We start from the raw sequence: 25,523 nt of genomic DNA, 5'->3' as shown, positions 1-25,523 counted from the left end.
AAACTACTTTACAAAGTTATCAACTTTATTTTATTCACAATGATTTATAAAAAATACATATAATAAAAATATGTTATTTTTTGTACGTTATTACAAAGTTAAGTCGTACACTGTGTGAATTACTAATAAAAATCTTACGTTACGGACGTTTTTTCCCGGTTAGGGTACCCCTCCGCATCGTCCCATAAGGAACTACGTTCCAAAAACAGCTAAGTAAAAATATTATAGAAATTAAATTACACGTCATTTTATTAAACTTGATTGAGTAAATACTGAATGGGCACAAGACGTCTTACCACCAGTAATAACGTACATAATAATTTGTGTTGTTTCGACCGGTCATCGTTCTCGTCGAACCCCGTCGCTTGCGACGAAGGGCTCGGTGAGTAAATTAACCCACAGACACAGCCCACTGAGTTTCTCGCCGGATCTCTTCTCAGTGGGTCGCGTTTCCGATCCGGTGGTGGATTCTGCGAAGCACGACTCTTGCTAGGGTTCGTGTTAGTAACGTCGTCAGGTTTGAGCCCCGTGAGCTCACTTACTAGTTCAGCGAATCTAGAATAACCCCTCGAAGTTACTAGAATAGGTAGGAAAAAAAAGTTTTTTTGGATTTTTATCTTAAAGTCATTCGTGAAAACGCATCAAAAACGTATTCCATTAGAAAAACCTGCCAGCGGGATTTGAGCCCTTACAGTCGCATTGCTCTTTTTGTTACCTACTACAAGAAGTAACCTCGAGGGGTTATTGGTGCTTCTCCGAATGTGTAGGCGAGCTTACGGGGCTCAGCCCGGGAGAGTTCATCGCTCGATATGAATGTCGAACGATATGAAAATGAACCGTCTTATTCTTTAGGCCACGACGACTCCAAAACATCAATCCAAAAGAGCTATTTTGTACAACAGATAATATTTGTGACAGAACTATGAAATTTTGAGAAATCTATGACGCATTCCGATTTCTTAGTCGTCGTGGCCTAACGGATAAGACGTCCGATGCATTCGTGTTGAGCGATGCACCGGTGTTCGAATCTGAGGCGAGTACCAATTTTTCTAATGAAATACGTACTCAAAAAATGTTCACAATTGACTTCCACGGTGAAGGAATAACATCGTTTAATAAAAATGAAACCCGCAAAATTATAATTTGCGTAATTACTGGTGGTAGGACCTCTTGTGAGTCTGCGCGGATGGGTACCACCACCCTGCCTATTTCTGCCGTGAAGCAGTAATGCGTTTCGGTTTGAAGGGTGAGGCAGCCGTTGTAACTATACTTGAGACCTTAGAACTTATATCTCAAGGTGGGTGGCGCAATTACGTTGTGGATGTCTATGAGCTCCAGTAACCACATAACACCAGGTGGGCTGTGAGCTCGTCCACCCACCTAAGCAAAAAAATAATCTTAATGAATAGATCATCTGATCCTCAAGAGCGGGACAACCTGTAATCCACGGGGAAGACTCATCATCCATGTCTCTAACTCCGCTGGTCGCCATCGACGAAATGTAACAAAAAAGATCCGGCTCTATTTACCTTCGTCCAAAAATAGTTTTATCTATTTCAAAACACACGCCTAATGCCGCGCGCGCTTCTTCAAACAATCATATTAAATTTGAAGGTAAAACTCTGTTCTTGGTATTCGAAATTTCGAAATCAAATATATATATATATAAATTGCGTTTTTTGAAGTGAAACTTCTTTAAGCGCACGAGGGTAAAGTTTTTACAGAACGTCACGCAGGTATGCAACGGAAGTGACGTCAAACTACTATTGAAATTAAGTACTTGTCAAATGTCAGTAGTAGTAGTTGTTGTATTTTTCCAACTGGAAAGGCAAATGTATCATACCATACAGCCTAATATTTTATATATTTTTTTTGTGAAAAATGTTAATAGGAATTGAAATGAAATGAAAAGAATTTGGAACATTAATCAAATAGCATGAAATTAAATTAGTCAATTCAACTGGCAAAATATTAGTCATTTACAATTTAGAAATCTAAACTTAATGTGACTGTCAACACTGAGGTTTGAAATTGACATTTGACAGACTTTTGGCGGGAACATATCTTCCTTTTTCCCTAGTCTCAGAAATCTAAAGTTTTAGATTTGTATAAATATAAGCAAGACTCATAAATTAGTTCGCCAAAAAAGTTTCACTTCTGACATGTGTACTTTGTACGCACGCACTTTTTTTTTTATGCCAAAGTATCTGGTAAGATGTGGTAGCACCAATCTTGCTTAAGTGGATTGACTTAGGGCGAGACAGTAGTTTTCCAATTGAGACTTCTATTTCGGGTAGATAATGTACAAACTGAAATAATAACATCTCAATTCGACTCACTCTCTTAATTTTTTGTAACTATTGTAACTATACTTGAGACCTTAGAACTTATATCTCAAGGTGGGTGGCACATTTACGTCGTAAAATGTCTAAGGGCTCCAGTAACCACTTAACACCAGGTGGGCTGTGATCTCGTCCAACCGCCTCAGCAATAAAAAATAAAATGTTTTTTCCTACTTATGCTGATAGCTTTGAGAGGCTATTTCAGTTTCACCCTAACGTGTAGGTGAGCTCACGGGTCTCAAACCGGAAGCTCTTATTAAATAATTCTCACAACTACATGGCAAACCGACAGACATTCTGTATGCTCATAATGTCGGCTATGTCCACCTGACACCCTTATTAAATTGGCGTCAATATTTTTACTCTGCATGTTTTTGATTCTAGACTAAACAACACCACATTACTTCAATAACAATAGTATTAGAGTTGCCTTAACCCATAGAGACAGCCCACTGAGATTCTCGCCGGATCTTCTCAGTGGGTCGCGTTTCCGATCCGGTGGTAGATTCTGCGAAGTACTGCTCTTGCTAGGGCCAGTGTTAGCAACATTCTGGTTTGAGCCCCGTGAGCTCACCTACACGTTAGGGTGAAGCTGAAATAGCCTCTCAAGGCTATCAGCATAGGTAGGAAGAAAAAAGAATAGAATCGTCTTTTTTGGCGACACTATCGTTCTTAACACACAAGTCATTCTCCACGGTATACTTTTTTAAGTTTGCAGACCAAGAATTTAGGTTGAATTATTATAACTTCATGTGTATTTGAAGCTTACGACTTCACCTCTTTAGAGTCTACAAAATTGGAATGCTCTCTCCGTACTGAATTGTTAACGTAATGGAACAGCTGTCCTTTTTTAGCTTGAACGAAAATGTGGAGTGCGAGTGAGACGAACGCATCGACTGCATGTTCATATCGCTGCACTACGGTTAGAAGTTGTACGTGGATTTTATACGCGGACCATTTGCGGTGTACGGACAGAAAATAAAGAGGAATTTTAAGCATAATTCAAAGATTCCGTGTGATCATCCTGGGCAAAAGGAGAAAACAATGATAACAGGTAGAGAATATACAAGTACTAGCAGATGACAGAGCTTTGCTCGGAATATTATCGATAAATTTGATTATTGAAAACATGAATAAAAAACATTTTCTGAAAATAAATCGTAGCTAAATCGATTTATCGCCCCCGAAATCCCCTGTATACTAAATTTTATGAAAATCGTCGGAGCCGTTTCCGAGATTCAAATATTATATATTTATATACAAGAATTGCTTGTTTAAAGATATATGATATAATATAATTAATAGGCTGTACACTCTTATACTTCCTCAAACGACGCTTACGGAAATTACTTAGCGGTAGGCAACGGCCTGGCATTGCTGATGTCCATGGGCGACAATAACCACTCACAATTAGGTGTACGGCTCATCTGTCTACAAGAGCATAAAAAATGCCCACTATAACTTGCCAGCGTTTCTTTATACATAATAACACATGACTATACGAAAGCGTAACCTTTTCCAAGCATCGCAGAAAATCAAACATTTTACAAGCCCAAAGAAAAATCAATTTCGCTATAGGCAAAACCAAACAAATTTTCCTCGCGAAATTGATAGACGAAAAAAAAAATTATGCTGACCGTACTTCGGAAATGGCCTGTCGCAATAATATATCTGGAATGCTCAGAATAATGTTGCCAATGGGGTAAATAAAAAAATCTGTGCCTAAAAAAAGGTTCAGTTAAGAAATATCTCGACCGTTATTTATTCTTTTGTCAAAACTGAATTTGAAAAAGGAAGGAATCTCAAAAGCTCGCTCCTTGTATTTCTTTGACAAATACTCTTTTGTTAAACTTAATTACCTAAGAGCTGGTTCGTTACCCTGCAGTGCTTTTTCGTCTTATATTTAATAAGCTACTTTATCTCATTTAGTCGATTCGCTTTGCCTGCGGTTTCATATGCGTCAAATTTGTATGAAACACCTTACATTGTCCCGGGATAAATAGTTGCTTGTGCCACATTCTGATCAATAAACTACCAATCGATTTATATTTAGATCGTCATCACGAATCATCCAACACACAACATTTATTATAGCACACTTATCCGGCTCATGCTTTTACCACCTTAAAAAGTACATTATATTTGTTTGTTGATTTACAAGCATTCTACGCATCCCAAATAAATCATTCTATAAAAACTATTACTGGTGGTAGGACCTCTTGTGAGTCTGCACGGGTAGGTAGGTATCACTACCCTGCCTACTTCTGCCGTGAAGTAGTAATGCGTTTCGGTTTGAAGGATGAGGCAGCCGTTGTAACTACATTGAGACCTTAGAACTTATACTCAAGGTAGGGGGCGGCATTTATGTTGTAGACATCTATGGGATTCGGTAACTGCCTAATATTAGGTGGAACGTGAGCTCGTACGCCTACCTAAGCAATAAAAATAAATAAATAAAAGGCTCTCTATCAAGAAAGGCTGGCAACTCCGGATTAGACTTCATTCATCCAGGCGTATTTTTATGTAGACCTAATAAATTCGCAACTATTCTCTGAAATAGAAATCTACTCTAGAATAAGATAATGTAAGTTATAATATGAACTGGATGAAAATCTGGATCCATATTTTAGCTTCAGCTATATAATATCTCGAAACTTTTTTTTTTTTTATGATTGAATGTTTACTGGTGGCCCGAAGACCTTTCCAGTTTCACCAGGACAGGTGAGCGAGCAAAGGCTCAGCCAAGAGGGGTGGGATTTGCTAACAACTGCCCGAGCGCCTCCGAAGGAGACCTAACAACTCAAGAGCAATTGTTTCGCGAATGAATCTACTACCGGATCGGAATCGCGACCCGCTGAGAAGATCCGGCGAGAAACTTAGCGGGCTGATGGATGGGTTAGGTTGCACGTCGACCTCTTTGTCGAGGTTGACGAGTACGGTTACCGGGGTCCCTAAGCCTGCCCCTAGTATTAGAGCTGAAGGCATCTAATGCAAAGGTTATTGGATCTATCTCGAAACTATAGTTTTATTGTACGTGTTTTTTTCTCTTTTTCCTTTTCATTGTTTTCTTTCAAAGTTTATATCCGCTGAATATAATATGTTAGTGTGATATCATCAGTGGCAAAAAAATTTTTAGTGGATTTTATGACCTGATAACTAAGACCTTTAGGTCAAGTCTTATTTTAATTTTAATGCAAAATTGTTTATATGTAAAGTGTTAATATGAAATGAGATGAGATGTAATATAATCTCAGTAAAATGGTGATCAATTACTGAGACTTTTTCAGTGGACTTTTTGGAGGATCCCGAGAAGTTACGTTCAGCGGCTTTGTTTCATTTTCCCACATTTGTGCACTTTCACAGATACTATTATTACACATTTAAACCTGAAGAAATACTAAACAGTCAAAATAAAACAATTGTCAAAACTCCACTCCTCGCGGTCCCGCCAAAAAGTAATGGTTAAATAGATGACGGGTAATCATTGTTTATACTTGTACAGTCGTTGTGATTTTGTTAAGCTTAACACAAATCAATAGTCATCCGCCCCGGCTTGGCACGGACGAATCAAGATATTCTACTAGAAGTACATTACAATAATTTTAAATTATATTATTCATAGATTGTATAATATGTACTTTCCGAAGTTTTAATAAGTATTGAATATAAGGTCCCATTTTTATCCCCTTAGTGGAAAGGTTTAGAAAAAAAAAACAATGTACCTGCATTGATTTCTAATCAAAAGCAGATATATGAAATTTCGCGCTTCGTACTTTGAAGATGGATGTCTTTCGTACAAAGGTTTTTCCCTTTTAACCGCTTTAGGGGAGCTATTTAAAAAAAAACACTTTAAGAGAGTATTAAGTATATTAATTTAATTTCTGTAAATTAAACGGTTGTCTGGAAGAGATCGCTTTTAGCGATAAGACCGCCTATTGTACAAATGTATCTGCTTTTTGACTGTTCTTTGAATGTAAATTGTGTTTTGGTGTGCAATAAAGTGTATTCTCTCTCTCTCTCTCTCTAAGTATATTATAATACCAAAATTTTAAACTTATAGACCCAGCGTCTTAGAGTCTGCGTTTATCAATGATACAGTGAGTCAGGACAAGGAATTATTTATGTATATAGAATAAAAATCCCAAAATTTTATCAGTGTTTGAATGATTTTTTTTAATTCAATTCAAAATTCATTGAATGTTTTTATATCGCTTCGCTTAAGGTGTCCAATTGTCTAGTGTGAGTACAATGTTCTCGTAAGCGTTCTTATTAGTCGCAAATCAACACACATCGCATCGCTGCCAAAGCAAATAATGAGAGTAGATGTTTGTACAATTTATTACTGAAGTATCCTATTTATTATCTTGTTCTATATTTAGTAAATTTCTCAATATTTCTTGAAAGCGATGCGTCCACGGCCAACTAGACTTGTCCGTTTTCGTAACAGATCGAATTTCAAAATTTTTTTTTTGTTAGTTGGTTACCTTAACGACCAAAGCTTAAAGGCCAAGATACCATAATTATTGCCATTGATTTGCATCACACCATGGTGTGCAAATTTTCAACATAATCAGATATACATATATTAAGTTGACAGATAGAAGTCGTCAGTTGAAGATACACGGATACTAAGAGATCGATCTATTAAAACATATTAAAAATGTTATTTTATTAAATTATTTATTTGGGAAACCAACAGTAAAAAAACAAACATACTTATTATATTCGAAGAGGTAAACCAAAAACAAAACAAGTATCCAACATCACATATAAGTAAACAAAGAAAAAACTTATAAATTTAAATTTAGGGCTATTTCAGCGTAACCCTAACTTTAGTAGGTGAGCTCACGGGGCTCAAACCTGATGACGTTGCTAACACGAACCCTAGCAAGAGCGGTGCTTCGCAGAATCTACCACCGGATCGGAAACGCGACCCACTGAGAAGATCCGGCGAGAAACTCGGTGGGCTGTGTCTGAGAGTTAATTTACTCGTCGAGCCCTCGCAAGCGACGGGTTCGACGAGAACGGTGACCGGTGCTTGAAGTGCATAAAAGCACCGTTAGTGGATCGGGAGGATCCGAGATGACGTGTTTTAAAACTGAAATGCAACATAAAAAACCGTTCACAAAATAGCATCATCATTCTTCTGCCCTTCTCCCAGTCCCCTGTGATATCATATGCCATTTCTTCGGTCACTCCCCTCTTACACACATATCGTCTTTCACACAATCCATCCATTTCTTCTTAGGTCTACCTCTTCTTCTACTTTCCTCATCCTTTCACAAAATGACATCGTTACTATCAAAATAAAAATCACTCAAAATAAATAAATAAAAACACCACGCAGTATACATATAAATAGCTTAATAGATTACTTGGTAACAACCTTACAGTGTTACTTCAAAAAGCTAGTATTTCCTTAGCAAACTAAATCCTAAAAGTATGGGACAAGAGAATCTGTGCGAACATTTCCGTTTCCGGTCGGCTCCGATTGAGTTGGTTGCCAACATCTATTTACATTGCCTCCAGCGATTGCGATTGGAAAACTTCGACGGATCGGATAAGTCTGTGGAGCACGGCCCATTCAATCGAGAATTTTCAAATGGTGTTTTTATAAAAGCCAACTTTAACCAATACATTAACGTATTTGATTGAATAAATAATTGACAAAACTAATTATGTAATAATGTTTTGCAGTAACAGTATTTCGTTTGACCACAGAAATCATTATGATTCATTCTATTGTAATGACTAAAAATTATATAATTTATACATGAGTTTTCTTTTCTCTAGTTTGTTGAATAAATAAATATATAACGTAGTTCATATGTAGGTAGGTGTCTTTGTAAACGTTTTATTGCGGATTTGGTAAGTTAAGTTTAACTTTTATCTGCCGCTGTTGGGATTTTTTTCTGTTTCGTATATAGACTAATGTCACATGTGAACAAATACATACAGTATATTGATAAAGAACTCTAATAAGATTTTTATTGAAATAATACCTTATTCTGATATAATTGTTACATTAAAAAATACCACGATAATTTAACACAGTGTTGAAAAAAAATCCAAACCGAATTCACACCTGCAGTGTCGGAATGGAGTTTTCATCCGATATGTTTTTTTTTTTGTTCACGTGCTCTCCATTGTTACAACGGAACTGATTACATACGTTTTAAACTTTTAGACTAACACAGTCGTTTTAAAATGGATTGGACTCGAAGTAATGAACACATCTTATCGCTTTTACGTTTCGGCTGTGTGATCGGAAAACGAGCAGTAGCGTTGATACCCGCGTATTGCGATTGACCCGCATTGACTAGCCCAAGACGATTAAGCCAGAGAAGGATAATTTCTGCATTACTTTTACTGGTGCCTTATTTTAACTCCGCCCTAATAGTATTACCATCATGCCTGTGTCCACCGCGAAGCAGTCATATATTCCAGCTTAAAACGTGAGATGGTCAATAATCTATTATAAAAAATAAAAAAAATTCTAGATCGACTTGCTATTCAAGCGTTTTTTTTTAAACTGTATATTTTACAATACTTTCATCCAAATTTCCAATCCATCATTATATAGTAGTAGGTAGGTTAGTACTGCAGATTAAAAAAAAAATCATAGTAAATAGCAAATTTGAAAAGCAGTTCGGATTAACATATTATGTCCACTCTCGGGACAAATAATAAGTAGGTTTTGTGGAAGTGATGTCATATATTTTTAATCTGACACTAACAATAAAATAAAATATTTGAAGATTTATTAAACAAAGGCGCCAAAGTCGTGAGTGAAAAATGCACAGATAATATGAAAAATTAGGATAATATGCGTTTCGTTTCACGCTTTGAAGATCTTGAGTAATGTGAAACGTCAATCAAACAGCGGTGACAGAGGCGAAAAAAATACGAATGTGAATGTGAAAGAAACGAATGGGAACAAATTTACTATAAAAAATATAGTTTTGTTATACATATGTTTAGTAATTGAAATAATAATAAATACAAAAACTTTGTTTTTACAGAGCAACATATTTAAGACTCATTTGAAATTATAACTATAAGTATAATTAGAGGTTTATGGGTCTTATGTAAAGAAAAGAAAAAACGTGTCTTTCATCAGTAAAAAGCAGTCGTCGCTGTCAGTGTGAAGTGGACTTAAATGGAGGCAATTTCCCGCTTAATTTAAAAACAAGATCTCTGCGCGGTCCCGCGCTAACCTCGTTTATTATTTTTTATTGCTTTATCAATTATTCACCGGCGTCAGCTCGGTCTGGATGTACCTACGTACTTTGTGTATCTACAACTTTATAAAAGGTGATTTTACGCTTTTATTTCGCCTGTTAAATTAATACGTGAAGCAAAAACTTTGTATCCCTTTTTACGAAAATTGCGCGGACGGAGGAGTATGAAATTTTCCACACTTATAGAGAATATAGAGAAAAAGCGCACAATGCTAATATTTTTTTAAAATAATGCATAAAAGATACATTAAATCAATAAAGAAAACATTACACCACACTACATATCATGTATTTGACGCACACACGCATGCATACTATTTACTGTCAAACTTTTGTTCTTGACGTCTGTGGTCAAATTGAGAATAGATTAAATATTGTTTGTCTCTATTAATATTTTTTTATAGTGTTGTAGCCTTGGCAAATTTTGTGATTAAAGAAGTATAAAATACAATCATAACAAACTTACAATTCCAATTAATTATAGTCGAATTTCGATTACTTCGGGACCTCTAGTTCTATTGATTTTGTTGTTTCGAATAATCGATTTTGAATCGATTAGAGTTAAAATTCTGGTGAACGAACCGGAATTCTATTTTCTCATATCGTCATTCGGAATCTACGGAGCGGAGACCGGTGCTGACGTCGTGTTTGATTCGATTTAAAAACAGCTGACAAGAGACGTGCAGATTCTCGAGTGAAAAAATAAAGAGAACTTAGTCCTTGCTTTAGACGAAATTCACGAAATGCGAACTCACTGAATAAACGTATTATAACCCTTTGAAATAAGCAATTCACATCTTTTGGGTTCCACTGGGTCTGTAAGCTTATTGTTACCGCATCTCAAGGCCATTTGACACTTATTTACGCTTTAATTGGTTTGTTGGGTCAGGAATAGTGGTCCATAATAGCCCAGAGCTTAGTGTCATCGATTAATGTGCCACAAGGCCCGGACGGGTTCCTAGCCGGAGTCAGTATTATTCTTCGATAATCGAAGTCCCCGTATGCATGTTTTATTACTGATGGTAGGACGTCTTGTGATTCCGTACGGGTAGGTACCACCACCACCCTGCCTACTTTTGCCTTGAAGCAGTAATGCGTTTCGGTTTGAAGGGCGGGGCAGCCGTTGTAACTATACTGAAACCTTGGAACTCATATCTCAAGCTGGGAGGCGGTATTTACGTTGTAGATGTTTATGGGCTTCGGTAACCACTTAACACCAGGTGGGCTGTGAGCCCACCTGGTGTTAAGTGACCCATCTAGACTATAAAAAAAAATGAGTACGGTACAGTGAGACTATTGAAGCGAGGAAGGTTTTTATGCGCAGTATATTATTTGTACTACTTGCAAAATAAGGGGTTTGTGAATGATCCGTCTGACCCCTCTAAGAACAAGACAAACAACAAGAAAACATTCTAATTCGGGACTTTTCAAGCGAGGAAAGTTTTTAGGCGCAGTATAATATTTGTACTATTTGCCATAATATGACAGATTTGTAAATGATCCGTCTGACCTCTCTAAGCCACGTCCTCAGCACGATCTATGTAGAACCAAGCGCCTAATTGATCTCCTTGGCAGACATACGGCACTGAGACGAAGTAATGTGAAGCGAAGCACCCGGAGTTAATGTGTAATTATTACTAATTGCTCTTTGACGTGTACACTAGTTCGTGAGCTCAGGAAAGTTTTGAAACTGTTCATAATTTTAACGAGCGCTTTGAGAAATGTGTCTTAGAATTCGGTTTAGGATTAAAGTTTATTATTTTTAAGCTATCGCGGACTTTGAGCGCGGCGACCGAATCAAGAAATTCCGTAACGAAAATAAAACCTAACACCCCTCCACTCCGCCTACCATGTAGCTCGCGTTCAACACATTCATACTTTGCGCTTGTGTAGTGTTTATGAATACGCGCACTGCATGCGCATCATGAAAAGTCTGCCCATCTCTCTCTTGCGCGGTCTAGCTTATGAGTGTGAAGGGGACAGTTAATGTTTTGCCTTTGTTAATAATAAATATAGCGTGGTCTTATTATTGTTTTAATATTAAATTATTATTGTCTAATTATAATTGTATAAGTTGATAAAAAATGCTATGCAATAGCTTTATCGCGGCAGTCTCCGAGTGCCACACGTGTTTTTTTTTTCCTACCTATTCGTTGGTAGTCTTAAGGGCCTATTCTAGCTTCTCGCGGACAGAAAAGAATATCATAAATATGTTTTGTTTTCAATAAACACTGTACTGCTTTTGCAAAATTTCAGAAATAAATGTTTATAATTTAAATTCAATTACGTTCATGACATCGTCGCTCGTTTAATGGTCCGTGCAATTATTTAAAACATTCACCTAATTAAACTAAGTAACGTAATGCGTCGATTACGATAATTGGACTACAATTAACATTGAACAATTCCGTAGACTTCATCAGCATTCCCAAATGACGTCACGATGTTCAAGGGCAAATTGTTTTGGTTAATGTCAATTGTTATGTAATGCATAAAATTTATTTAGAGTATCATCCAAGTTCATCCAAGAGCAGAATCTTGGAATTTCTTAGGTTCCAAGGTCTATGGTTTTGAAGTTTTATGGCGAGACTTTTGAAGATGATCAGATAAGATCACGAATTACTTCTGCGATGGAAAGAAATTAAATGCGTTTAGCTGAACCAATTGTTTTGCTGAGCGCTGATATCAATGAGTAATGGTAATTACACGACATGAGGTAGAGAAGAAGCTACTTCTCCAAAGACATTTATATCGAAAGTCATATACCCGATTTTTTTTTATTTGTCAGTTTCATTTTAAGCACTCAGCCAATTAATTCACTGGCTCTAGAATCCAAGGTAGTTCGCGTTGCGGGAATCGAGCTTGCTAGAGGGTTATTGTCAACAGAAAACTGTCACGTCGTAGTCAGCATCATAGGAATTAAAGTGAACGATGTAAGGAGCAGGATCTCTTGTACCAGTGCATACAATTCCCGCGCGGCAAAAACACCCAGAGCTGACTCCACAGTCCACAGCTGACCTTGAAACTTCAAGCGGCCCATGAATATAAACATTCAAATGAAAATAAACGTTCCGCAGTATCGAAAACGATACAGCAATGCACGTTTTAGACATACGATCTGGAATTTCTTTTTGATATTCACTTAAGCACTTACAACTCATTCGTTTGGAACTGCATCATTATGAATCGCGATCGGCGGAACAGATCAAAGCGCTTCGTGTTTACGTATCTGGTATTGCAGACGTATATCACTGATATAGACGCGATATATAGACGCGGAATAGGAGCGATTTAGATAAGCGGATTGAGCGCTCTCCGTAGATTGTATGACCTGATTGTTTAAATTACTAGGAATTATGAGTCTTGATCGATAGGTGTTTCGGGTATTAACTCTTCGAGCGCGAGCCGTCGATAGATCGACTCTATTATGCGTATAAAGTGCGGAGCATCGGAATACCCGGAGCATCGGAATACCGACTATAGCGCAGTTTGAAAATAGGTATTAGACTGGTACGGACGTGTTTATTTAAATTCCTAGGAATTATGAGTCTTGATTTATAGGTGTTTCGGGTATTAACCCTTCGAGAGAGAATTTTTGCTGTAAATTTGGCATTGATTTTTGTATTTTTTTAAATTAAAGTATTTTGTAAGGTACCTTTTATTCAAAAATAATTTTGCAATTTCTTCTCAAAAAATAAACTCAGTTCTAAAAGGGCTAAGAGTGGAACAGACTTGGTAAAACATATCAAATATTATGACGAGCTGGTCTCTTAATGCTCACGGGCAGTCTAGGCGCGATTTATATGAGCTTCGGTGCCCTTTTAACCGTGAGATAATTTAATATTTTTTTATTACTTAGGTTGATGGACGAGCTCACGGCCAACCTGGTATTAAGTGGTTACCGGAGCCAATAGACATTTAAAACGTAAACGCCTTGAGATATAGGTTCTAAGGTCTCAGTATAGTTACACCGGCTGCCCCACCCTTCAATCCTAAACGCATTACTGCTTCACGTCAGAAATAGGCAGGGTGGTGGTACCTACCCGTTCCGACTCACAATAAGTCCTACCACCAGTAAACTCATAATTAAAACTATTTTTACGATTTAATATTTCGTTCTTTCAACATCATCATCATCAGCCCACAGTCATCCACTCCTGGACATAAGCCTCTCCCAATCCACACCACTGAGCCCGGTCTTCAACTCTCCTCATCCTCTTTCCGGCCATTCTTCGGAAGTCTTCACACCACGTAACCATTTGTAGTGTAGATAATATGCAATGTTGCATATTGCAATATATGCATGTGCGATCTGGGGCGACGCTCCTGCGAGGGCAGTCGTTCGCCTACCGCCAGCTAAGCAAGGTCTGCAATAAATGCCAACCCAACCAATGCTACCAATTAAATGATTAACAATTTACTTGCCGTATTTTTTTTTAAAGTTTGTCGTCGGGGTCAACTGTTTGGTAATATTTCGTTGGGTTCTTCAATAAAATACTGATGATATATTAGGCATTTATTGCACACCTTGCTTAGCTGGCGGTAGGCGAACGACTGCCCTCGCAGAAGCGCCGCCCCACATCGCACATGCATACACGTCATATTGCAAATAGGCAACATTGCATATTATCTACACTACACACTTTTCGTACATTGTTGTTATTATATTGATTCTGACAGTGCAAGGTAGAGGGGGAAGAGGTCGACTGAAGAAGGCATGGATGGAGTGTGTGAATAACGATATGAGAAAGAGAGGAGTGAGTGTTGAGATAACGGCTGATAGAAGAGAATGGAAGAGAAAAATTAGCTGTGCCGACCCCATCTAGTGGGATAAGGTGGCGAAAAATGGTCACGGACGACTAAGGTGTTATTTGTCGATTTAAGTATTTTCCTATCTGACGTGTATTTTTCTATTAAAAATAAAACATTTCTACACTTTTAAGTTTCGTTTCACGCATACCGGATTAGTAGCATCTCGAGTTCTGGCGGTTTGTTTCACTTGGTTTGACATAATATGTTTAATGTTTAAAAAAAATATCTGTATCTATAAAATATTCACTGTAATCTCACCCAAAACAAATATAACAAATGTAACAATATTTCAATTATCCAGCTATCGCACAACACTTATGAACACCGATTCGCTTTGATTCCAAAGAGACGCTAAAGTGTTCTCGGCTCTTATCTCTAAAACTAATTACGACCATCGCCCTTTAAGAAATCAAAGAAGCCGTCCGCATGTATTTGAACATCTTTGATCACTTCTAAACCGTTGATTAGGACTATCTTATACCTTTAAACGAGCAATTCTTGTATATATATATATATAATCTGAATCTCGGAAACGGCTCCAACGATTTTCATAAAATTTAGTATGCAGGGGATTTCGGGGCCGATAAATCGATCTAGCTACGATTTATTTTCGGAAAATGTTGTTTTATTTTCAATAATCGACGAAATGAAAATGAAGTTGTTAAGAGAGTGTTAACTATGAATGTGAAAGGATATAGAGGAAGAGGTAGACCTAAGAAGAAATGGATGGATTGTGTGAAAGACGATATGGGTAAGAGGGGAGTAAGCGAAGAAATGCTATATGATAGAAGAGTATGGAAGGAGAAAACATGTTGCGCCGACCCCAGGTGACTGGGAGAAGGGCAGGATAATGATGATGATGATTCGAGTTTTCAATAATCAACTCTTCCCGACATCTATTGGCGAATAATAATACTATTTTTCTTAATTGAGGCCAACTGACCGCTTTAAAGCCACAACAAGATGGCGTTATCAAAAATCTCATCAGCATCTAGTAATAAATTAAACGTATTCAAATATTGTTAAACCACAAGATTCGAGCTTGAGATTCGAACTTCACGCATAACTAAGTCCAATTAATATGCAAATGCCGTCTGCAATATCTCTAGCTCTACTTTGCTTTTAGTACTAAATGCTTTTCACCTTTAGCATTTGTTAGTGCTTTAAGTTCAGTCTAGACGTAATTCTGTACACCTGCCGCCTAAATTTTTGCGTCTGACTGTATGAATTTGTTTGAATGATTTTAGAAATTTCAAAATAGGCTCCTTGTAAGCAAGCAACTGTATAGTAAAAATATGTCATAATTAAAACTTATTTAAGGCTTATTCTTGCTTATTTTTCGTATTCGATATCACCACGGACGACAAAAACTGTTATAGTACTCAAAACATCCGAAATAATAGAATGACAATGTAAAAGAAAAAAATAAAAGGCAAAAATAAATCTTAAAAATATATTTGTTTAGATTTAAGTTTAAGATTAGCGGTTTTTACTTTATCCGAAATTTTACTATTATCCGAAACCTCGCATCACAACCTGTATTTCGCCACTGAACATGAGATTTAGGGGTCGTGGACGCAAGTGTACAGACTTCTTCACGACAAGAACTTTTGTTACTGGTGGTACGACCTCTTGAGTCCGCGCGGGTAGGTATCACCACCCTGCCTATTTCTGCCGTGAAGCAGTAATGCGTTTCGGTTTGAAGGCCGGGGCAGCCGTTGTAACTATACTGAGACCTTAGAACTTATATCTCAAGGTGGGTGGCGCATTTACGTTGTAGATGTCTATGGGCTCCAGTACGTATTGAACACCAGGTGGGCTGTGAGCTCGTCCACCCATCTAAGCAATAGAATAAAAAAAGAATAGCTAGATATTTCAAACGAACCCACTCAACAACAACAGGAATAAATGCCACTAAAACGTGTTAAAAAGACAAAGAGCAAACCTTCTAACGTGTAAATCTAACTCGGGCAATGAAATCGCTAATCAAATTAGTAGCAATCGTCTGGAAAGTTTCGAAGGCCTTCATTTATGACGCGAAAGAATACCCAAAGTAACAATAACAGTATGTATTTTCAATTTACAAGGTCCTAATATTTGGACCTTGATAATTTTATCTTTTAAACGTGTTAGTATCGATGAACCAAAAATTCTTTATATAACTGCATATATATACTGACATATGACTGAGCCGCCAACGTAGTATGGAGAGAAGCATGTTAATGCTAAAAAAAAAGGGATAAAATAAAATTAAAAGATATCCGTATGAAAACAAAAATAACGGATGTACCGTGAGTGATTTGTTCCTAATTATAATTATGTATATGAATAATTAGTTTTAAAGTGATTTATTTTTCATTTCAGGTAAGTTATTCAAATCGAGTTTACAACAGAATTTAAAGGGTAGAGAGTAGGTGAGTATAAAATGAAACAATATATTTGGAATTTTAAGCATTTTATCTATATATATAAAAATGAATTGCTGTTCGTTAGCCTCGCTAAAACTCAAGAACGGCTGGACCGATTTGGCTAATTTTGGTCTTGAATTATTTGTGGAAGTCCAGAGAAGGTTTCAAAGGTAAATAAATATGAAAATGCTTTGAATTAAATAAAAATAACAATTTTATTTTCCCTTTGATGTGTCCCCCGTCGGACGGAATCCTTTTGTTTGTTTTAAGTACCTTTATTTTATACAAAAGTTTATTTTATTTATTATTTTATTTGTCGATTGAGGCACTACGAAGTCTGCCGGGTCAGCTATTTTATAATACAATCTTAATATAGTTACAATGGCATTACTAGAATTTAAATTTTCTTTAGAAGGAGAAAATAATTAGTTGTAGTTAGTTATGTTTCTAAACGAAAAATGAGACTTGATGTGTTAGGAATCATTTAAATGCTCGTAAAAAAGTATTACTAATTAACAATCATGAAGTCGTCGTGGCCTAAAGCATAAGACGTCCGGTGCATTCGTGTTGAGCGATGCACCGGTGTTCGATTCTAATGAAATACGTACTCAACAAATGTTCACGATTGACTTCCACGGTGAAGGAATAACATCGTGTAATAAAAATTAAAATTTGCGTAATTACTGGTGGTAGGACCTCTTGTGAGTCCGCGCGGGTAGGTTATTAGGGCCACCGCCCTGCTTATTTCTGCCGTGAAGCAGTAATGCGTTTCGGTTTGAAAGGTGGGGCAGCCGTTGTAACTATACTTGAGACCTTAGAACTTATATCTCAAGGTGGGTGGCACATTTACGTTGTAGATGTATATGGGCTCCAGTAACCAGTTAACACCAGGTGGGCTGTGAGCTCGTCCACCCAACTAAGGAATAAATTAAAAAGAAGACACATCCATGAACACGATTATGTTAGAAACTTGAAAAAAAGTTATAATTTAATTATTACTATTAACTGATTATTTAATTAGTATTGTACTTTTATCATAATATTCCTATGTTTGTTTGGAAGTAAATATCAGGACGCGTCTTAAGACTTTAATTATTTTGTATAAGGTACCTTTTTTCAAAATTCCTTTAGCAATTTCTGCTAAATATGTGAAAATAAATAATCTAAGTGCTAAAAGGGTTAATCTTTTAAATTTAGACGATAGTTTAGTAAAATATTCAAATAAGATTTAAACTTGCATAAGTTGTGTTCACACCCAGAAGGGTGATTTTAATAGTACTATGTAATTTTTTCTATTTATATTGAATTTTAATGTGTGTAGGTTTTAGCCGATCGTATGAACATAACAGATAAATGCATAAGTAAAGATTTGGACAGCTTAGTCTTTCGGGACAACTCTAAAGTAATTAGAGATTCAAAAATAATTAACGCGAAAACAATTTTATTCGTGAAAGGAATTTTAATTAGATCTGCAGTAATTATGTATTTAATAAAAATTATCGAAATAATAAATAAGATCTCGATAAATCTTGATTATCTTCGTTACTGGCACAAGAAACACAAAATTGATGGAAAATACTTTTATTATATTCTAAAAAAAGTAACGAACCTTAAAATTAAAACAAAGTAACATTTCATTTGATAATTTTGTTTGGATACAGTATTTTTATTTTTGTTGTGCGCAGTTTTCATACAACATAAAAAAAATTGTAATCTCTTATCTAATTATATAGTTTTAAATAAGACTTTAAATAACTCTTAAGAGAGATCGCTCTTAGCGATAATACCAACAAATGTACTAATTTTTTGTATTTAATGTATCGGTTTTTTTTTTTTTTGGTGTACAATGAAGAATACTCTCTCTCTCTCTTTCTCTAAATAGTGATTCAGACTGGATGTGCCCATCCACGCGGGTCTGCAGTCCGCCTTAGATTCATTTACTACCCAAAACTGACACCAACACATCGCTTGACAGGAGTACATCTAGGTGGCCGCGACTCTGTGTACTACATTAATGAAATTTTACAATTACAGTTACGTCTCCACAACCAGTTAGGCAATTAGCACCATCGGACTGAACAGCCACGTCAGTAATCTACATATATAAAAGTCGATGTAAAAATGTATGTTTACTATAGACCCCGAAACAGATGGACTGATCACAATGAACCTTTCAATAAGTCTTGAGATCAGACTGGGGGATGATCCTGCGAAGTTTGGTAGTGATCGGATCAAAGCCAAATCAAAGACCGGCTAACAAAGGATTTGAAAGTATTTGTTATACAAAGAGCTGCTTGTCACATCAATGAATTATTTCATTCGACCGGTGTTTATAATCAGGAAATCGAAACAAAGAAGCGTTTTTTAGATTTAGAACTTCCTCAAGCGGTTAACATCGAGCGGAGTGGATTTAAGTCTTCGAATTCCTCAAGTGACAGAATAATAAAACTGAAGAATTTGGCATAAGTAAATCGGTTGGTTCTCTTTCACTTTTAAATGTAGTCGGTCTGGCCGAGATTCGACTACGCGCGGCTATCGATAACAAACAAACAATCAGTCTCGAATAAGTACTAAAACATTAAGAAGAACAGTTGACTTAGCGTAACAAACAGAGCTACGCCGAGAAGGCTGTTGGCCCCGGAGACAGGTCTTGGCGGAACGTAATATCTCTCGTAGGTCGAATTCCAGAATGTCATCCTAGTCGTGTGCGGGTTGACCCTGTCTTCTTCGACGTAGGCCACAGAGCCAGTCCCATCGTTTCCTCCGTAGTAGAGGTAATTCAAATTGGCTTTGTCCACTGCGGACCAAACCACATTTGCAGCGGCCGAGTTTGCTGGCTCTCTGTAATTTCAATGGTTTTAATTTTGAGAATCGCAAAGCAATACATTTTTTTTTTGTTGCTTTGACGAGTGGACGATCTCAAAGCCCACCTGGTGTTAAGTGGTTACTGGAGCCCATAGACATCTACAACGTAAATGCGCCACCCACCTTGAGATATAAGTTCTAAGGTCTCAGTATAGTTACGGCTGCCCCACCCATCAAATCGAAACGCATTACTGCTTCACGGCAGAAATAGGCAGGGTGGTGGTACCTACCCGTGCGGACTCACAAGAGGTCCTACCACCAGTAAAACTAACATTTTCTATCTATCTAATATATTCCTAAAGGAACTTAATATCTCTCGAAGGTTGTCGTCAATAGTCCAGGATTCTCCGATATTTTGGACACGTATCGCGACGGCCAGCAGAGTTTATCGAGAATTTTTTTGTTCGGGTTTGGGTCAACGGTGAAAGACCTCGTGGACGAAGTCCCATGCGCTCAATTGATCAAGTGAAAACCCTTACCAAAACCCACTTAACGAATGCGTGCGTCAAAAGTCTCTGTTCGCAAATTATGGAGTACAGCTGTCAAGGCTATAAACTAAAATAAGGATTCGAAATGACTACTACCGCTTTGCCTACAGTAACTGACTATGATGATCATGATGATCGCACAGCCTATTTTTATCATTAATGTCATTAAACTGTCATAATGAGAATTCTTGAAAACCGATACCGATATAAAAATTATATAAATATACCGATTTTCGAGAATTTTAACGATGGCAGTTTCGTAACAACGTATTTTATATACTGGTCGTAATTAGAACGTTCTCGAAGTCGAAAAATAAACATTTTTCTAATGCGTCAGCTCATTTTGTAAACGAGTTACATTGCTGATTGCCTCTAATTGAATAAATATCAGAACATTATAATAATAATTCTTTGAATGTATTTTTTTTTTTTGGATTACAAAATGTTTGTTTTACATACGCGTCTCATTTAATAGATTGATTGGAAACCTTGTAGGAGAGAAGTGGGCAATTCAGAGAATATTTCGACTACGGGATCAATAGATTAAGATAGGCGATTATATCGTTTCAAACAGGGTGGAACGTGGCTGGATTAGAATTCCGTAAAATCAATTATTAGGGTGTACATACACTGTTGATCGAAAGCAGACGCTTAATAACGATTATGCAAAATAGTCGTCAATGTGACACGTCCCTAAAGACTTTAGGATCGCGTGTATATTAAAACAGTTGTTTTTCTCCTCAACATTGCTTCAGAAACTTCTAAAACTATATAATTAAATTACTCACCCGGTGTGTGCAAATCTTGTTAGACGTCTCACAAGAGAGTTCATCGCCTGAACGTCTGAAGGTCGCAAGTCATAGTCGAAGAGGTAGTTCAGAAATCCACCGTGCTTCACTCCGTGCAGGGGGATCTGGTTGAAGGGCCAATCGGAGTTCAGTGTTCCTCTGTAGCCGAATTCTAATAGTCTCACAGGACTCGTGGAAGTTACTCCCCGTTCCCTAGCCGTTCTTATCACGGCCAATAAAATAAGTGTATCGCCCTGGTACTCTAAATAGTCCTCGATGGTTCCCATGTCAATCGTTCTATCGCCAAAGTAAAATCTCTTTATATCTTGAACGGCAGTTGCGTTTCCGTTCGTATCTAAATCCACTGGAAGGAAATTTGTGAAATTCGCTTCCATACCCTCGAGCCATCTATTAAAGACAACTTCGGAAGCCCTCAACGTGCCCTCTCTAGTCGTGAAACCGGCGATGTAAGGAACGTGATTGTAATTCCCGGAACGCAAAATGTTCAATGGCGCATCTGTTATGATTGTCTCATTAGGATCACTATTTTGACTCTCGATGCAAGGCGCGAATATGAGACTGTTGTTTGTGAATTTGAATTCTTCTAGCGCTGTAGCAAGTACGTTTGGATTCGTAGTCTGAAGAAGTTTCGCTAATTGCTCTCTAGATTTCTGTGTGATTCCCAACACCCCCCCAAATACTTCGGCGTAGCGTACAGGCTCATATGCTACTGCCCACGGTGATAGAGCAGATCCACTCAGTGCAATAGCTTTGTGGACGAGGTTCTTGGATCTCGGAGACATGGTCAACAGATCTACTAGCGCTGCGCCCGAACCATGACCAATAAGCACAATATTGTTAGGGTCCCCGCCGAATCCAGCGATGTTGCTTTTCAGCCAGGTCAGACCTTGGAGGATGTCTTTGAGACCAGCGTTGCCTGGTGCGTCGGGAACACCGAGGCAAATGAAACCGAAGATTGATAGACGGAAGTTCAGAGGCACGAAAACTATGTTCTCTTCGACGATTTTCTTGTAGCTGAACACTGGTGTGGTGGTGGAGGCGTATTGTTCAGCGTTGAGCCAAACGAAAACCGGTTTGGGTGTGGTCGTATTTTTCGTGTATATGCTGAGTGTCAGACAGTTCTCTACTCCAATAAGGCCCCGGGTGTTGGGCTGGGCGCACAAAATATTCCGATTGACGGCATGATACACTCCAGAGTAGTTCGTTGGCGGACTAGGAGCCTGTAAATTTTAATGTGTTAATTATTAAAATAGGGATCACAAATAAATCGCCTTTATCAATAGATGGTTACCGATATTGTTTCTACTAAAGCTAATTAAATTTGGAATGAATCATGATTCGTGTTACTCTAACATACAAATCTGCACCCATGTAATATAGCTTTACCTATAGTATTAGTATAATAACAGGTATATTACATGATTCGTGTCATTCTGACATACCACTATATAACATCAATATGTAATATAGTAAGTCTTCCAAAATTATATTATCAATGGCGTGTTTATCAGGAGAAGATGGATTTAAGGATAACACCGTCTATTTGGCGAACGTCTGATTGTATATTGTAAAGTTTTGTTTTTGTCTGTATCTGCAAAAAAAAGCAAATAAGTAATCCGTGTGGGCTTACAATACGCCTAAAGACGGCGTCCACCCAAACTTTGTAAAATAAAGTTGCATTTTAATAATACATATTAAAATTTATTAAACAGTCCGTTTCCAAAAACAACCTAAGTATTTTTTTTATCGTTTCCTAATGCTGCTAATGGATAGTAGAGTATGAATCGATATATTGTTCATTTTGATGACGTCATAAATCGATTACTTTAATGACAGATGATCTCAGTGTTCACTTGGTTTTCGATAATTACCGGAGTTCGTCTCTACATCTACACCGATAGAGTAGGATTTGTTTATATACTGATGTAAGTAGAGATTGCAACTCTACTGAGTGAAACCCGTCTTAAATATATATTTTTTTCTGCTATAAGCAACGTAGCTCAGAGATATGATTAAATGTAGATGAAATATGATTGTTTTAATTGGATTGTGTAAAGGCTACTCCACCCAGCAGCCGGTCTACTGGGTGGGCTGCACCGTACTGCTTCGCGGCAGAAATGTCCAACTTATTAAGCAAATTTATTTATTAAACACGACAGGTAACCTTCCTATAACACGATAGATACGTTCCTACAAAGTACCGTGTTGTGCAAAACCGTGTTATACGAGACCTGTGTGCTTAGTGCGAGTTTTTTAACGTTCTCGATAGCGTAAAAGTTAACTCAAATTTTTATCCAGTTTGCCTACGTTTGCCGTTAGGGGCGCTATTTATAGTTCATTCGGGAAGACAATAAGTACGTACATCATTAAAGGAAATGGTATTATTGGCTTTGGCGATTCGAACATCGCATCTTTAGGATGTTTTTAATTCTTCCGTATTGCAAGATTAATGTCATATTACGAAATATTGAAATGTTTGGTGACGAACTTCTAGCCAAACACTTATTTGATTCAGTGCACATACCGCTGGGCCGCCATTAAGCTTAAAGATAAAAACACGATAGCAGGACTACCACGCCTTACTTATAACAACAATATCACATTTATCTACGTCCGATGATGCCAGCTCTACAGTTTTTGCTGTAGATTTAATATTTGTACAAGATATTGTTTCGAATCATACATTTAATTCATCGTATAGAGCGCGAAAAAGAAAAAAATGCACCTAACAACTAAATAGAAAAATGAAAAGTTACAAAAAATCGATATTTCGTATTAAATATCCTAGGTCTAAGGACTGATCGATTGAAAAAAAAAAAATACGAAAACATTTAATTATGTTTATTTTACTTCTACTTAATTTTACTCATAAATTGTGTTTGTATTTTGCCAACAAAAAAACAAAACCAAGAAATAAATTGGGGAAAAAATTTACTTGTTACTTGAGTGTTTGAGCTGACAACACTGTAAACGTCTAACATTCAACAGGCGTATAATATATTATGACAGTTGTGTAGTTTCTTACCTTGAATCTGTTCTCTCCAGATGTTGGACCGGCGTATGGTATATCGTAGAAAGTCAAATAATCTCCGTCAGCCGCTCTGCTGCCTTCCACCGTACCCTCAGTGGTGTTCACTTGAAGACTATCTTGGGCGGACGTGAACGACACGAACGCGATTAGTAAAACAAACATTTTGAAAATTTTCCGCATGTTTTTTTCTTTTTTAACTCGACGCACGTGTTGCGCCTACGCCGGTCGCTCGGCGAATGAATGACTCTATAGCTTTGTAATCTTTAGCATTTATCGAACGATAATTTCGACTGTTATCATTGAGGTTGCCTTTTTAAGTGCGACTGCTTTTGACAATTCCGAAGGTGACGTCACTTTCTCGTATTTTCGATATTCAAAATTATCGATATATTTCGATAAATTCGATATTCGAAATTTGTAATTAGTTACTGTAATTTCTATTCTGCATTACTTTATCCACTCCTATACCAATTCCTTAAGGCGTTATAGTTTGTTGGAAACTGTCTTTATCTTGATGTGCTACCTTTTTAGATAATATCAAAGGAATATTGTCATTTGCCTGATCTACATGGGCGTGTTTATAATATGCACACGGAATTCACGCAATACCGGCCCGCCACTGAAACTGGGACCCATAGACATAACAAACTATAAGAAATAATAATGACAACGAAAACGCAATGTCATGTGGCCCTAAATTAGTACTCGTTGTGTTATAGGTACCAGAGACTGACTACTTAAATACGTACATATGTAAATAATACACACCCAGACAAAGTTCCAACAAGCCTGTTCATCACAGCATTTGCACTATGTGGGATTCGAACCCACGACCCTCCACGCAACAATCAGGGCCGCTAACTACCGCACCACCGAATCAGTCAAAAGAAATGAGCTCAAAGTCCCAATTCTAATAAAGGCTGTACCGCCTATCAAACTGAATCGCATTACGAAAGCCATAGATCTGTGGCCTATACCCGTTCGAACTCACATCGCCCTCTTCTACCAGTAAAGCAATCTCCCTCCGTGCGTCGTAGTCCTCAGCGCTGAGGGTCGTGACCTTTACGGAGCACATTTGTTAGGACTATGTTCCTCCATTCATTCCTGTCCTCCGCGCAGTGGATAACGACATTGATGCTGGTTTGGGAGATATATACGACAAAGGGAAGATCCTCCACCGAGCGGGTGATATTGCTCGGTAGACCGACGGTCCGAATGTTGTTGTTCGGAACTTGTATATATGCGCTTTATCTTGAAAATGTCGTAAGCGAGATTCAGGCATTTGTCAATTATCTTGCGTTGTATGATGGCTACCCGCCACACTGGATTCCAAAGTCGTGATAATCTGACCGGACCAGCGCATGGGACTACGCCCCCTAGGCCCCTTTCCTTCTACTTTGTCGGTGTTGAGAAGTCTTTCGAGATTGTCACCCTTTTCCCTCGCAACGTGACCGAAAAACTCTAAAACAATCTACTAACAGAAAAGTTAAAGACTAGGAATTGAAAAATACGTGCTTCAATCTCGGA

The 25,523-nt window shown here is 37.4% G+C and overlaps 2 protein-coding genes across 10 annotated transcripts in view; one reads left to right on the top strand and one right to left on the bottom strand.

Annotated features, from left to right (window-relative positions):
- LOC101738592 (transient receptor potential cation channel trpm) overlaps nt 1–25,523 on the top strand; it is a 285,363-nt gene that overhangs the window by 53,588 nt on the left and 206,252 nt on the right. The window lies entirely within an intron of this gene.
- LOC101742710 (venom carboxylesterase-6-like) lies at nt 19,374–24,158 on the bottom strand. The gene is given in 3 exon segments (NM_001279454.1): nt 19,374–19,644; nt 20,945–22,185; nt 23,991–24,158. Coding segments are annotated over 3 exon segments (1,680 nt in total).

Source organism: Bombyx mori, chromosome 19 (assembly GCF_030269925.1).
Source record: "Bombyx mori chromosome 19, ASM3026992v2".
Lineage (NCBI taxonomy): Eukaryota > Metazoa > Arthropoda > Insecta > Lepidoptera > Bombycidae > Bombyx > Bombyx mori.
Note: the sequence above shows the minus strand (reverse complement) of the source record. Positions and strands in the feature narration are given on the sequence as shown.